Genomic DNA, 13342 nt, shown 5'->3' on the forward strand with positions numbered 1-13342 from the left:
AACATTAGACTGAGGAGGGAGGGGTTTGGGAACAACTACTTTGTACTAAAACAAAAAAAAGTTAAACAAGGTATAGTGAAAATATCAGTTTTTCCAAAAAAGTCTTGTGGGCAGCTTTCACATCACAACACAAATAAAACTGATCAAAATTATATACATTTTTAAATTTCTAATAAGTAAAGTTAATTCTAAAACTTATATGGCTAAAATTTAGCTTTATTTCTAAATTTGTGGACAAGATAATAATGCCTTTCTTTCAAATTAATACACAATATATGTAAGATGAAGGAGCTTGATTAAATAATTTCTAAGGTTCCTCTATGTACTAAAATACACTGAGCATAAAGTACATTACTGCTCATAAAGGAAGTGAGAGATCAAGACCAATATCTGCCAAGAGTCTACATGCCATATTTAGTACAAATAAAAATTTTAGAGGGAACTAAAGAGGAAAATTTTGAAATGCTACCTATCAATACTTAACTCTCTTAAGAAAAACAGTCACTCACATATGTTCTGAAAATATTTTACCAGTTTTTTGTTAGACATTTATTTAGATTTCTCATTTACTTTTTCTGTATTATTATGAAAATAGGATTTAAAGTTTTTTTTAATTTTACAATTTCCCCACAATCTTGGATCCCGCCCCCGCCCCCAGGCAGTCTGATAAGTCTTTACACTGGTTCCATCTCATTTACTTTCTTAATGTAAACCTGGCAGGCACTTACCACATCCTCACCAACAGAAGATTGTAGAGTTTTTCTTCAGTATTATTCCTAGGTACTGCCATAAGAAAAGGTTGGCCAAAGAGTGATGAACCACTATGGTGACTATAACCTGTGTGTCTGTACTTTTCTCTTAAACAAACAGGAATTATGACTTGCTCAGTATCTTCTGTTCTATTGATGGTAATTTCAAATCTGTAAGAAAAGCAGTGACCATGAAATCTCAGAATGGTATATTTCTTTTGCAAAGTTTCTTAGATAATCTATTGCACAACATTTTATAAACTTACACATAAATATCATCCCGTTCCATAATACTATTAAGATTTTCATCCATAGCAAATATTCTGTGAAATCTGTGATTGTAAATATCAGTAACTATCATCTAAAAGGAAATGAAAAAAATTGCTATTAAATTGAATTAACAAAACTGAAAAAATTAAAAATTAGGAAAAAAAAAGAAAAATAAAAAAGAATCTTACCTTATCAGCTGGTACCCCTGACAAAGTAGATAGAGCTGTGCAAAGATCTAGTATATTTCCAATTTTAGGAACAACTACTTTGTACTAAAACAAAAAAAAAGTTAAACAAGTTATAGTGAAAATATCAGTTTTTCCAAAAGACAATTCTCTTCCAAACTCCCTTATTTCTATCAAAAAAAAATTTGTCACCATACTTCCAGTAATCTAGATTTGCAAAATTCTTGTCTTTTCTAACTTTACAACATTGCTCAAATACCTGTTCCAATGGCTACCACCCACAATTAGACCCAGATTATCTCTAGCTTGGATTACTGAAATAGCTTCCTAATTGGTCTCACTCTTTCACGGTTTTCTTCGCTACAATTCATTCATTTTTTTAAAATATTTTTTTAAATTTATTTTTTATTCTCATTTTGTACAAATTTTTTTTACATTAATAAAATATTCTTGTTTACAAGTAAACAAAATACCCCTCCTCCTCCCCCATGAACATAGATAGACTTGTTTGGGCGAAAAAAGTAAAGGGGAGAGGAAAAAAATTAAAATAAAAAAATAATAATAGTACTAATTTTAGGTATGGCCAGGTGGCACAATGGACGAAGCAACAGCCCTGGAGCCATGAGCACTGGAGTCCACATCCAGCCTCGTAAACCCAACAATCACCCAGCCGTGTGACATGCAAGCCACCCGATCCCCACTGCCCTGCAAAAACAAAAAAAAAAACAGAAAGAAAAAAAAGACCCAAAATAAAATAAAATAGTAATAATAGTAGGGGTGGCTGGGTGACAGACAGAGCATTGGCCCTTGGGCCAGGAGCACCTGTGTCCAAATCAGGCCCCAGACACCCAAAGATCACCCTGCTATGTGGCCCCAGGCAGGCCATCAAGCCCTACTTGCCCTGCACCCTCCCACAAATAATCATAACAAAAAATGTGCTTGAGTCTTTGTTCCAACACCAACAACTCTGTCATGGGTGGATCTCATTCTTTATGATAAGTCCATCATAAAAGTTATTTCCGTATTTTTCCACCATTGCCATTGCTGATCGCAACTCCCTCCCCTTTCTTATTTCTCCACTACCATGTACTCTATTTTCTCTCTCCTTTCACTATGACTCTGCTGTAGGGTCGCTGAGTGGCGCAGCAGACAGATCCCTAGTCCTGGGGCCAAGAAGCCCCGAGCCCCCATACCACCCCTTAGGCCCAGAATCCACCTGGCCCTGTGGTTCTGGGCAGGTCTTCCATTCCCTGCCCCTTGCAAGAAGTAAGAAAGAAAATGTGTTATATTTGGCCACTCTCCCCCCATGGTCCATCCTCTCCTCCTTTATTCACATCCCCACCCCCTCCCCCTGCTCCCCCCTCCTTCTTACTCCGGATGTCTGTACCCCATTGAGTATATTTGCTGTTTCCTCTCCTAGCCATCTCTGATGAGAGCAAAGTTTCCCTCATTCCCCCTTGCCTCCCCCCTTCCATATCATTGCAATAGCTCATTGTAATTAAAAAAAAAATCTTATGTGAAATATCTTGGACTATTCCCCCTCTCCTTTTTCTTTCTCCCCTTCCATTTCCCTTTTTTTTTCTATTGACTCCAGTTTTACACCATATTTGATCTTCGAATTCAGCTTTCTCTTGTGCTTCAACTATAAAAGCACCCTCTACCTGCTCTATTAACTGAGAAGGTTCATATGAATATTATCAGTGTCATTTTTCTATGCAGGAATACATGCAGTTCATCATCATTAAGTCCCTCATATTTCCCCCCTCTCCTCCAATCTCCATGCTTCACCTGAGTCCTGTATCTGAAGATCAAACCTTCTGTTCAGCAGTGGCCATTCCAAAAAGGAATATTTGAAATTCCCCTGATTCACTGAAAGTCCATCTTTTTGCCTGGAAGAGGACATTCAGCCTTGCTGGGTAGTTCATTCTTGGTTGCATTCTAAGCTCTTTTGCCTTCCGGTATATTGTATTCCAAGCCCTACGAGCTTCCAATGTAGCTGCTGCTAAGTCCTGTGTGATCCTGACTGCAGCTCCACGATATTTGAATTGTGTCCTTCTGGCTGCTTGTAATATTTTCTCTTTGACTTGGGAGTTCTGGAACTTGGCTATAATCTTCCTAGGGGTTGGTTTTTTGGGATCTCTTTCTTGGCAGAATCTGTGGATTCTCTCCATTTCTATTTTGCCCTCTGCTTCTAGAATATCAGGGCAGTTTTCCTGTAGTAATTCTTTGAAAATGATGTCAAGGCTCTTTTCCTGATCATGACTTTCAGGTATTCCAATAATTTTTAAATTATCTTTCCTAAGTCTGTTTTCCATATCAGTTGTTTTTTCAATGAGATATTTCACATTTTCTTCTAATTTTTCATTTTTTTGGTTTTGAAGTATTGATTCCTGATTTCTGGTAAATTCATCAATCTCCCTGAATTCTATTCTTTGAAGGATTTGTTCTCCTCAGAGAGTTTTCTTATCTCTTTTTCCATCTGGCCAATTTTGCTTTTTAAAGCATTCTTCTCCTCAATAACTTTTTTTGAACTGTTCTATCCATTTGACCTAAGCTGGTTTTTAGCATGCTATTTTCTTCAGCATTTTTTTGGATTTCCTTGACTAAGCTGCTGACTTCATTTTCATGTTTTTCCTGCATCTCTCTCCTTTCTTTTCCCAGTTTTTCTTCCAACTCCCTCATTTGATTTTCAAAGTCTTTTTTGAGCTCTGTCATAGCCTGAGCCCAATTTCTGTTTTTCTTGGAGTCTTTAGATGCAGGAGCTTGTGCTTCCTCATCTTCAGACTGAGTATTTTGGTCCTTCTTGGGCTCATTTGCAAAATATTTCTCAATGGTCTTCTTTTTGTTTCTCTGCTTGCTCATTTTCCCAGCCTGGGCTTGGTTTGGGGTGTTTCTTGAGCTTTTGGCACACTCCCACAAGGGTCTCAGTGTATGAGGTTCTGTCCTCCCTCCTGGTCTGTGAATGACCATAAGTGGCCCCCTCTGCCAAGGGGCTGATGTGTGTGTGGGGGGCCCTGATGTTCTATGGGGGGGCCTAGACTGGAGTCAGGATCTGAATGTGGTCAGAGCCCCAGAGTCCTGTTCCAGGGGCAGAGGACTGAGCTCGCAGTTTCTCTTCACTCCTCTCCCTCAGCTCAATGGGCTCATGCCCTGGGGCCTCCTGCTTACTGGCTCAGCCTGCTTCTGTTTCCTGGATCAGGTCTGGGGAAAGATGATGCTGCTTGCTGCGTGCCCTGAGGGCTGGGCTCCATGTGCTCGCTCAGTCAGAGGTCCCCAGCTGTTCCCCCACTTTATGCCTGATGCTCCTCGGGGTGCAGCTCAGGAGACTCCCCTGCTGCTGTGAGCTGAGACCCCCAGTGCCCTGGGGCTGCCTCCGGGAGGCTGAGGTTCTTTGGCTCTGGTGGGCCACCCCTCTGGTGGGCCACCTCTCCGATCCCGGGGAGCAGAGCCTTTCTGCTCTTTTCCAGGTTACCTTGAGTAGGAGAACTGCCTCACTGGGTTCCTTTGTGGGTTCTGTCTCTCGAAAGTTTAGTTAGTCCTTAGCTGATGAATTTTATCAGAGAGCGCCTAAGACTGGATCTCTTCTTGTCACCATCTTGGCTCCGCCCCCCTTGCTACAATTCATTCTTTACACAGTTAAAGCATAAATCTGACTATGCTACTCCTATACTCAAAAAAGACTAATGTCTCCCTATTGCCTATTATATAAAATAAAAGAAACTTCTCTGCTTGACTTTTAAGTTTCTTCACAAACTGGTTCTAATCTACTTTTCCAACCTTTAAAAACAAACCAAAAACAACAATAAAACAATTATAGACCTTACTTCCCTCTGTGAACCATAAAAACTGTCCTTCCTATTCCAAGTGTGACAAGCCTTCTCCTGCTACTACACTGGTTGGTCTCTAACCATATCTGCAATGTGCTCTTTCCTCAACTATGCCTCTTGGGATCCCTTATTTCCTTAAAACTCAGTTAAAACTTTACCTTCAACATAAAGTCTTTCCTAATATTCTCTTTTATTTACCTTTTTTTACACATCTATGCTATTTCCTCTTACAATGTTAAATTCCTTAAGGGGAGGGACCATTCCCTTTTTGTATGCATGTCCGCACTTCCCCAGCATACTTTCTGGTACATATTATGAATCTAATAAATTCTTAATGATTTTTATATAGGATGTCTGGGTATGTGTGTGTGTGTGTGTGTGTGTGTATATATTATATATATATATATATATATTCATTTATTTATTTCTGAATAGAATGGGATATAAGTAACAAGACAGAGAAATAGAAAAAAATCTTTCCTACTATTCTTGAGTGTGCTTTCAGAGAGTGGCTTTATCTAATGTACGTAAATCACATATATTACATGTCTAAATATTAAAATGTTTTCTGGAAATAAACTGAATTTTGATTTATGCCAATATTCTTCTTCATTCTCACAGATTATCTACTTGGTCAAGGCACATAAAACTACCTTTCAAGTAAAAACCTGGATCTGGTCACTATCTTTTATCTTTAGGATTCAACACAAGTTTTTTGACTTGGCATTTAAAGTTCTTCAAAACCTGAAGTCTAGATAAACAGTGCTTTTATCATATTCTGCTCACAAATTTCCTCCATTCATTAGCCAAGGCAGACCTTAACCTGGAATGTGCATGTACTCTCTCCTTGTCTGTCATCCTCAGACTCCCCAGTGGCTTTCAAAGCTCAGTCTAAGAGCTACTTCCTTTATGCAGTGACTTCCAGTTAATAAGTGCCATTCCCTCCCCTTCCCATCTCCATTACTTTGCATTTTGTCTTGATAAAATGTAAGCTCCTTTAGTGTAAGGACAATTTCACTTTTGTCTCTATCTCTTGGGTTGAGCACAGTCTCTGTCACATGAGTGTTTAAAATGCTTGTCTAGTGACTGAAGAGCTTTTGTTCAGAACTTTTTCTTCAACAAATCAGAATATATTGGGGCAGCTATGTGCCCAGAGAATAGGAGTTAGGAGGACCTTAGTTCAAATCCAATGCCAGCTGATTAACAATTACCTAGCAGTGTGACCTTGGACAAGTCATTTAACCCCATTGCCATGCAAAAAACAAAAAACAGAATATAAAAATTATGTGTTCTTATAGAAAAATTTCTGTGGATAAGTATTAAGAAAAAGATTTATATTTATTTCATTTAAAATGTAATTTTGTTGAAATGCAAAACTTAAAGATAATCAAAAACTTCTCATGCCTTCCTATTTTATAAGATTTCAGACTTAGAGCTGAAAGGGACCTTAGAAGTAACTGAATCCAATCTGCTTATTTTACAGAGGAGGAAACTAAGGGAGACCTTGCTGTTACTTAATTTGCCATTGTCAAAGAGTTGGTATCTTCCTTATGCCAAATTTAGTTCTCTTACAGACTCCAGACATCTTTTTCTTCTCACAATATACTGTTTTTTACTTTCCCTGTTTTTTACTTTCCCCCATGCCCCTATTATTTGAAGAGCTAAAGAATTTAATCACTGGAAGGAACCTCATTATTTGTTCAGATATAGCTACAGTTAGTACACTAGAGACTAAGTCCATCAGTCCTCTAAGACTAGACAACTATGTCTTATAACTGCATTGACCAAGTAATGATTTGAGTACTAGCAATGTCTAATAACTACTTTGTAATCAAAGAACTGAAAATGACAAATTACAAGAAAAGAGGCAGTGTGACTATTTTCACCCAGGAGCAGTGTCTGTGATGGCTTACTGATAGACAATGGCTATCTCAATTTATGCTTTAAGGCACAAATCCAGTGACTGGATTTTCTCTCTCCTTCTGTCCCTCTCTCCATATAAATAAATGACAGAGAAAAAGTGAGAATAAGAAAGAAAAAGTGTTATCCCTAAGGGGCTCACTATATAGAACACATTTTATTCTTTGAGAGATCTATAAGTTAGTATTTTTAATGAGGGGAATATAAAATCTGACTTTAAAGGGCAAGGAGCCTCACTCTGACCTCAAAAAAGAAAAAAACCTGATGTCAACTAGAAGGCAGAACATGTTCTCAGATGTGAATTGTTCCCAAAATCAAACTCTCGCTTCTTTATTCCTTCCAAGAATAGGGAAAAGCTCCAAAGAAGTGAAGCAGAAAAAAGAGACAGTCATGAGAAAAGCAGTTTCATTTGACTGAGGAAAAGGAAGTATGGAGTAGGACAGATTCCATATTTCCTTTCTTGGTGTCAACAGAAATCTACTTTGGGGAAAGCATCAATATGGTTTAAAATGAGGATGCAAACTTATCTTTGGCAGGTTCCCTTTTTTAAATTTTTCATTTTTTTTATATAAAACACCCCTTAGGTAGTAATTATGAACTGGCATTGAAGGGAGGTCCACAAGTGTACTTTTGGGCGACTAGGCAATAGAGTGTAATAGAGAACATTTATGCCTTGGTGTCACAAATCAAGAGTTCAAGTTTTGGTTCTGACAATTACTAGCTGTATGACTATGATCAATTAAACCCTTTGTGTCTCAGCTTCCTCAACTGGAAAATGGAGATAAAGTTTGGAACAGCCTAATTCACAGAGTTTTTGAAAGGAAAACTATAGTAATCCTTAAGAGTATTATGTGTGTGTGAATGATTCATATTCTTCTGGCCCTTTCTATTCCAAATTTGCTTCTAGGGGAGTTTGGGGATACTAAAATAAAAATTGCAAGTAAAAACTGATATATTCAGTGACCTCAGAAGTAAAATGTTAATTCCATGGGGGGTGATCCATGATGAGTTAGCTATTATGGCTTGCTGTTGGGCAATATATGCATTCTGGAGAAAACCTTGCAATTTTTTACATGGAAAGATGAAAATGACAAGTACTTTTAGTTGTTTGTGCAATAGTGGTAGATTTTGCACTGATGGATTTCAAGTACTTTTGATTAGACTCTCAGGAAAGTGAAATTTTCTTCATTTGAAATTAAACAGGGCATGCATTCACTATGGATCTTACCCTTTAGCACAGTTAATTGACCAGATTTCAGACTTCCCTGACCAAAAACATCTTTATCACTAAACCTGCTCAAGCATCCCATTAAGAACTCACAAATAGGTGTTAAAATCCAAAGATTGGGGACAGGTGAGTGGCACATGGGACCTGGAGTCAGGAAGAGCTGAGTTCAAATCCCACCTCAGACACTTAATAATTGTCTAGCTGTCTTACCTTGGGCAAGACACTTAACCTCACTGCCTTAAATAAATAAATTTTTTAAAAAATCCAAAGACTGGGTAGTGAAATTCAAATCTTAATCTGGGAACATATTAATATAACTTAACTATTAACACCAATCACTAATTCAAATTAGTTTATCAGCTTACCTTGTCAGTCCTCTGACTCAATAATAATGAGTAAGGCACATGAGATAAGTGAAGTGCCAAAATAGGAAAATCTAGTCAGAGATTAGTAAGAGGATACTGGATATCTTGAGCAGGAAGAAAAAGGAGACTAAAAGAATGGAGGACTTATACTCTGGGACAAACTAAACTAACTGGCACAGACATCTAAAAAATACTGAGAGAAACACAACAGAATCCAAGTTCCTTGAGAGTAGGAACTATTTTATTTTTGTGGCTTTTATAGGGAAAGTAATGCCACACAATTATGAAATTATTTCACATTCTAAGAATCATGTCTTAAATTCTTGAACACATAAATCCTTGGCAACATATAATCAACTTATTTTTTATCTAAATTGGTTTAGAAAAATGAAGGTTCAAAATGAATCTGCGTCATTGTTATAAGCATGGCATTAATAGTGTTATTTAACTGCAAACGATAATATTTACCTGCATAGGCTTGGTAAGTGGATCCATTCTAACTAAATAAACTTCCAAGGTACGCTCTTTTTTCATAGGCAGTGGAAGAGTCAAGTAACAAAACGGGTCAAATGTTACTGAAATCTTAGCGCACTCAGGACAAACTAAGGTTGATTTGAAAAGGCCATGAAATATATCTACTATGATAGAGTCATTTCTCTTTAAATGGTTTTCCCATGCTTCTTCAGCAACCACCTACAAATAAAACAAACACATTTTTAAAATAAACTATTGCAAAATTACAAATATTACATAAGGTAATTGCAGGGAAATTTTACCTTGTCAGGCCTTCCATCAGCATCCTTCAGTTGAATATAAGGTTTTTTCCTAATTCTATTCAAATCTTCATGGAGACCATCTAAGAGGAAAGCTAGTAATTCTTGGCAGTCTTGCTGCTGATACCCAGAAAACTGAGGTGCAAAACGACCTACTTGTGTCTGCAATAAAACCAAAAAGAATTAAATGTAGCTTTATGTTCAGAATTGATAAATGAAAAAATTTTAAAAGCATAGTTACACTTTATCATTCCTTGTAAACATTCATATAATTAGAGATGCTATATAGTTATTAAAGTTTTTTTCCTCTCAATAAAAAGAAAACTTCTTGAGGGCAGGAAGTATTTCATTTTTGTCTTTATTTTTATAACATATGATACATATTTAATAAATGTCTGTTAGTTGACTACTTATATTGTAGAAGTGAGGAGGGGAAAAAAAACTAACAATCTATATATGAAAAATAGATTCCTTAAGAAACAATTTTGTTGGGGCGGCTAGGTGGCGTAGTGGATAAAGCACCGGCCTTGGAGTCAGGAGTACCTGGGTTCAAATCTGGTCTCAGACACTTAATGATTACCTAGCTGTGTGGCCTTGGGCAAGCCACTTAACCCCGTTTGCCTTGCCTTTTGCCTAAAAAACAAAACAAGAAACAATTTTGTTAACTCTTGCTACTTTGGTATTAGGCTTCCATGTCATCATGTACCAGAATACAAAAAGCTCCACAAACTGTTCTTGAAGTTCATGATTTTGTAAATTAGAGCTGGTCAGGAGCCCCTGGAGATCATGTAATCAAAGCCTTGCATTTGAATAATGCTAGCAAAAGAGTTAAGTGACTTATATAGGCAGGAAACAGCAGAGCTTGGATTAAAAACACACATCTTCTGACTTTAAACATAGATCTCTTTTCTCTTTCCCACTGCACTAAGCTCCCCACTATATTTCTATAATTTTTTTTTTAATTTAGGTTTTTGTAAGGCAAACGGGGTTAAGTGGCTTGCCCAAGGCCACACACCTAGGCAATCCTTAAGTGTCTGAGGCCAGATTTGAACTCAGGTACTCCTGACTCCGGGGCCGGTGCTCTATCCACTGCGCCACCTAGCCACCCCTATAATTTTCAATAGATTCAATCTTCAATGTAAAGATTTTTAAACTCAAAAACTGGAAAGGATCTCTGAAACAATCTAATCCAAGTCCCTTCTTTTCAATTCAATCCCTCTGCCTTGTGCCAAAGAAAAACAACAGAGCACACAGCTAGTAAGTATCAAGTGTCTGAGGCTGGATTTGAACAAGTCCTCCTGAATACAAGGCTTAATAGCCACCCCTATAATTTTCAATAGATTCAATCTTCAATGTAAAGATTTTTAAACTCAAAAACTGGAAAGGATCTCTGAAACAATCTAATCCAAGTCCCTTCTTTTCAATTCAATCCCTCTGCCTTGTGCCAAAGAAAAACAACAGAGCACACAGCTAGTAAGTATCAAGTGTCTGAGGCTGGATTTGAACAAGTCCTCCTGAATACAAGGCTTAATGCTCTATTCATTGTGCCAGCTAGTTGACTGGTCAACTCTGTGATCAGATTTGGAATTTTCTTGAAAATTTCCTTCTTAAGTTCATTTTACAGATGAGGAAAATAGGGTTAAGTGACTTGTCTAGAGTCACACAATTAGTATCGGAAGCCAGATGTGAACATAGGGAGATAAATCTTATTGACTTCAGGTCCAAAGTCTATCTACTGTGTCACTTTCTTGCTCCATTTTACAATAATAATTTACAACAGACATACAATTTTATGCCCTAATCTCTCACTTTTCTGTTATGTTCTGTTATATATTTTTCAGGATTGTTAAGTGTTTAAAAAAATTGAAGTTCGATTTCCTTTCTAAAGATTTTTTCATTTATATGGCTCCAGTCACTGTTAACATGTTCTCTTTTCATTTCAGATCATATACACCTTTTCATGTAATTCTTCATATTAATCATTTCTTACTGTAAAGTAATATAACAATTTTTGTTTGCCACTATTGTCCATTAACATTTTGGATATAATGGATGTTTTCCTTTGGGAGTATTCCTAGGAGTGGGATTACTATATTTCAAAGTACTAGACAATTTTCTTGCATGAATACAAAGCAAAATTCAGAATTACTGGATGAATTTACATGTCTACCCAACACGTAAGCCTTCCATCCCACAGATCTTTCATCATGGATGGCTCCTCTTTTTTATCATCTTTGCTGACATGGATGTGGTGAGCTAAATCATGAATTATTTTACTTTTGATTTCTCTTATTAATAAATTAGGAAAAGTTTTCATGTGGTCACTGATAGTTTGCAATTCTGGTGAAAAATATTCTTATCACTTTACTGATCTATAGGGAAATAGATCTTGCCATTTTGTGAGTCAACCCAATAAGCTTATAACAAATTCAACAAACATTTTTTTATTGGCAAGATTTGCAGAGGACTCTATTATCACATACATGATACTGTAAAATAGAAACTCTCTAGAAAAAAGGAAAAAATACAAGATAGAAAATGGTAGTAGTCTGAATAATAGATTTAAACCACTTAAGACTAAGTATTATTTTCTAATAATTTTATCTGTGCCACTGAAGAGTTATGTTATTCAGTATAAAATACAGGTAATATTTATGCTTTACAGGTGTAATAGGAATAATTATATTTTTATGCTATATAATGTGAACATATAGATAGATGTACAAATGTGAAGATATACATAGATATACACATACAATTTTCAGTTTTTGAAGTATAAATGCTAGTATTATTTTGAAAAATATATTAACAATTTGGATTACAGAATGTCAGCTTTCTTTTAAAATTAAAAAAAATTTTTTTCACATTCCCTTCATTTTTCAAATTTATTAGTTATCCCCTCATTTCTTATAAGAAAAAAAACCAACCAATTCTTCAAAACTCACCAAGTCTTATAGTATATGCAGTATCAACTTGTTAGTTTAAAAAAAGCAAGTACAGATAGCAAGTAGTAGGAGACTAATAAAGGTGATCTTAGAAAAATTTTATTAATGAAAAAGACTAACTTGTAATTAGTGTTTCAAATTCTCTTATGTAAAGGGAATCATAAAACTCTCTTATGCATTACTTGTAAAATTTATAGGTACAAGAGTGTACTTAAATGTGTGCATATATGTGTCTATCTCCCCAGTATGTACACACACACACACACACACACACACACACACACACAACAATTTATATACAAGAGAAAGTAAAAATAAAGTTTGGTTTCACTAAAGCTGGAAAACATCACGGTGCCAAATATAAGAATCAAAGAACTTTACTTTATCACTAAGAAGCAATGTTTTTGTTCAAAATAAATTCATTCAATAATGAAATTATACCTTTTAAAAATGATTACATGTGGAGAATACCATCTGTATCCAGAAAAAGAACTGTGGAGTTTGAACAAAGTTCAAGGACTATTCCCTTTCATTTAGAAAAAAAAAAAACAACTGATATCTTATTGTCTGATCTTGTTATCTCTTATACGTTGTTTCTTCCTTAAGGATATGACTTCTCTCATCACACTCAATTTGAATCAATGTATAACACAGAAACAATGTAAAGACTGACAAATCTGTGGGGGGGTGGGGGGGAAGGGAAGATGGGGGAAAAATTGTAAAACTCAAAATAAATAAAATCTTTAATTAAAGAATAAAAAAAGATTATATGGTACTAATACTTGAAAAACTATGCTGCAAGCTAAACTTAAAAACAGAAAGGTCCAAAGTTTTCAATGATAAGGTAAATTTTAGAGAAAAAAGTGAATGCTTTAAAGGGTGAATTGAATTACACATGTGCTTTCTCTCTCTCTCTCTCTCTCTCTCTCTCTCTCTCTCTCTCTCTCTCTCTCTCTCTCTCCATACACACACACATATATAAAATCTCACTCTTTTCAATTAATTTCATACAGCAAAATTTCAATGAATTTATAATTTCATCAATATAAGCATTCTCTCCATCCATGCACATTATATACC

At 36.0% G+C, this 13342-nt stretch overlaps 1 protein-coding gene across 12 annotated transcripts in view; it reads right to left on the minus strand.

The window, feature by feature from the left end:
• The window catches only part of USP15 (ubiquitin specific peptidase 15), a 207338-nt gene that overhangs the window by 12486 nt on the left and 181510 nt on the right, over positions 1–13342 (minus strand). For all 12 annotated transcript variants that reach the window (XM_074226234.1, XM_074226233.1, XM_074226232.1 and 9 more), the window contains 5 exons: positions 9321–9479; positions 9013–9237; positions 1208–1291; positions 1016–1110; positions 729–920 (listed from right to left, as the gene is read on the minus strand). In XM_074226234.1, coding sequence (XP_074082335.1) covers positions 729–920; positions 1016–1110; positions 1208–1291; positions 9013–9237; positions 9321–9479 — 755 coding nt within the window. The remainder of the gene's footprint in view (positions 1–728; positions 921–1015; positions 1111–1207; positions 1292–9012; positions 9238–9320; positions 9480–13342) is intronic.

The sequence above is a fragment of the Macrotis lagotis genome, chromosome 2 (assembly GCF_037893015.1).
Source record: "Macrotis lagotis isolate mMagLag1 chromosome 2, bilby.v1.9.chrom.fasta, whole genome shotgun sequence".
In the NCBI taxonomy this organism is placed as follows: Eukaryota; Metazoa; Chordata; class Mammalia; order Peramelemorphia; family Peramelidae; genus Macrotis; species Macrotis lagotis.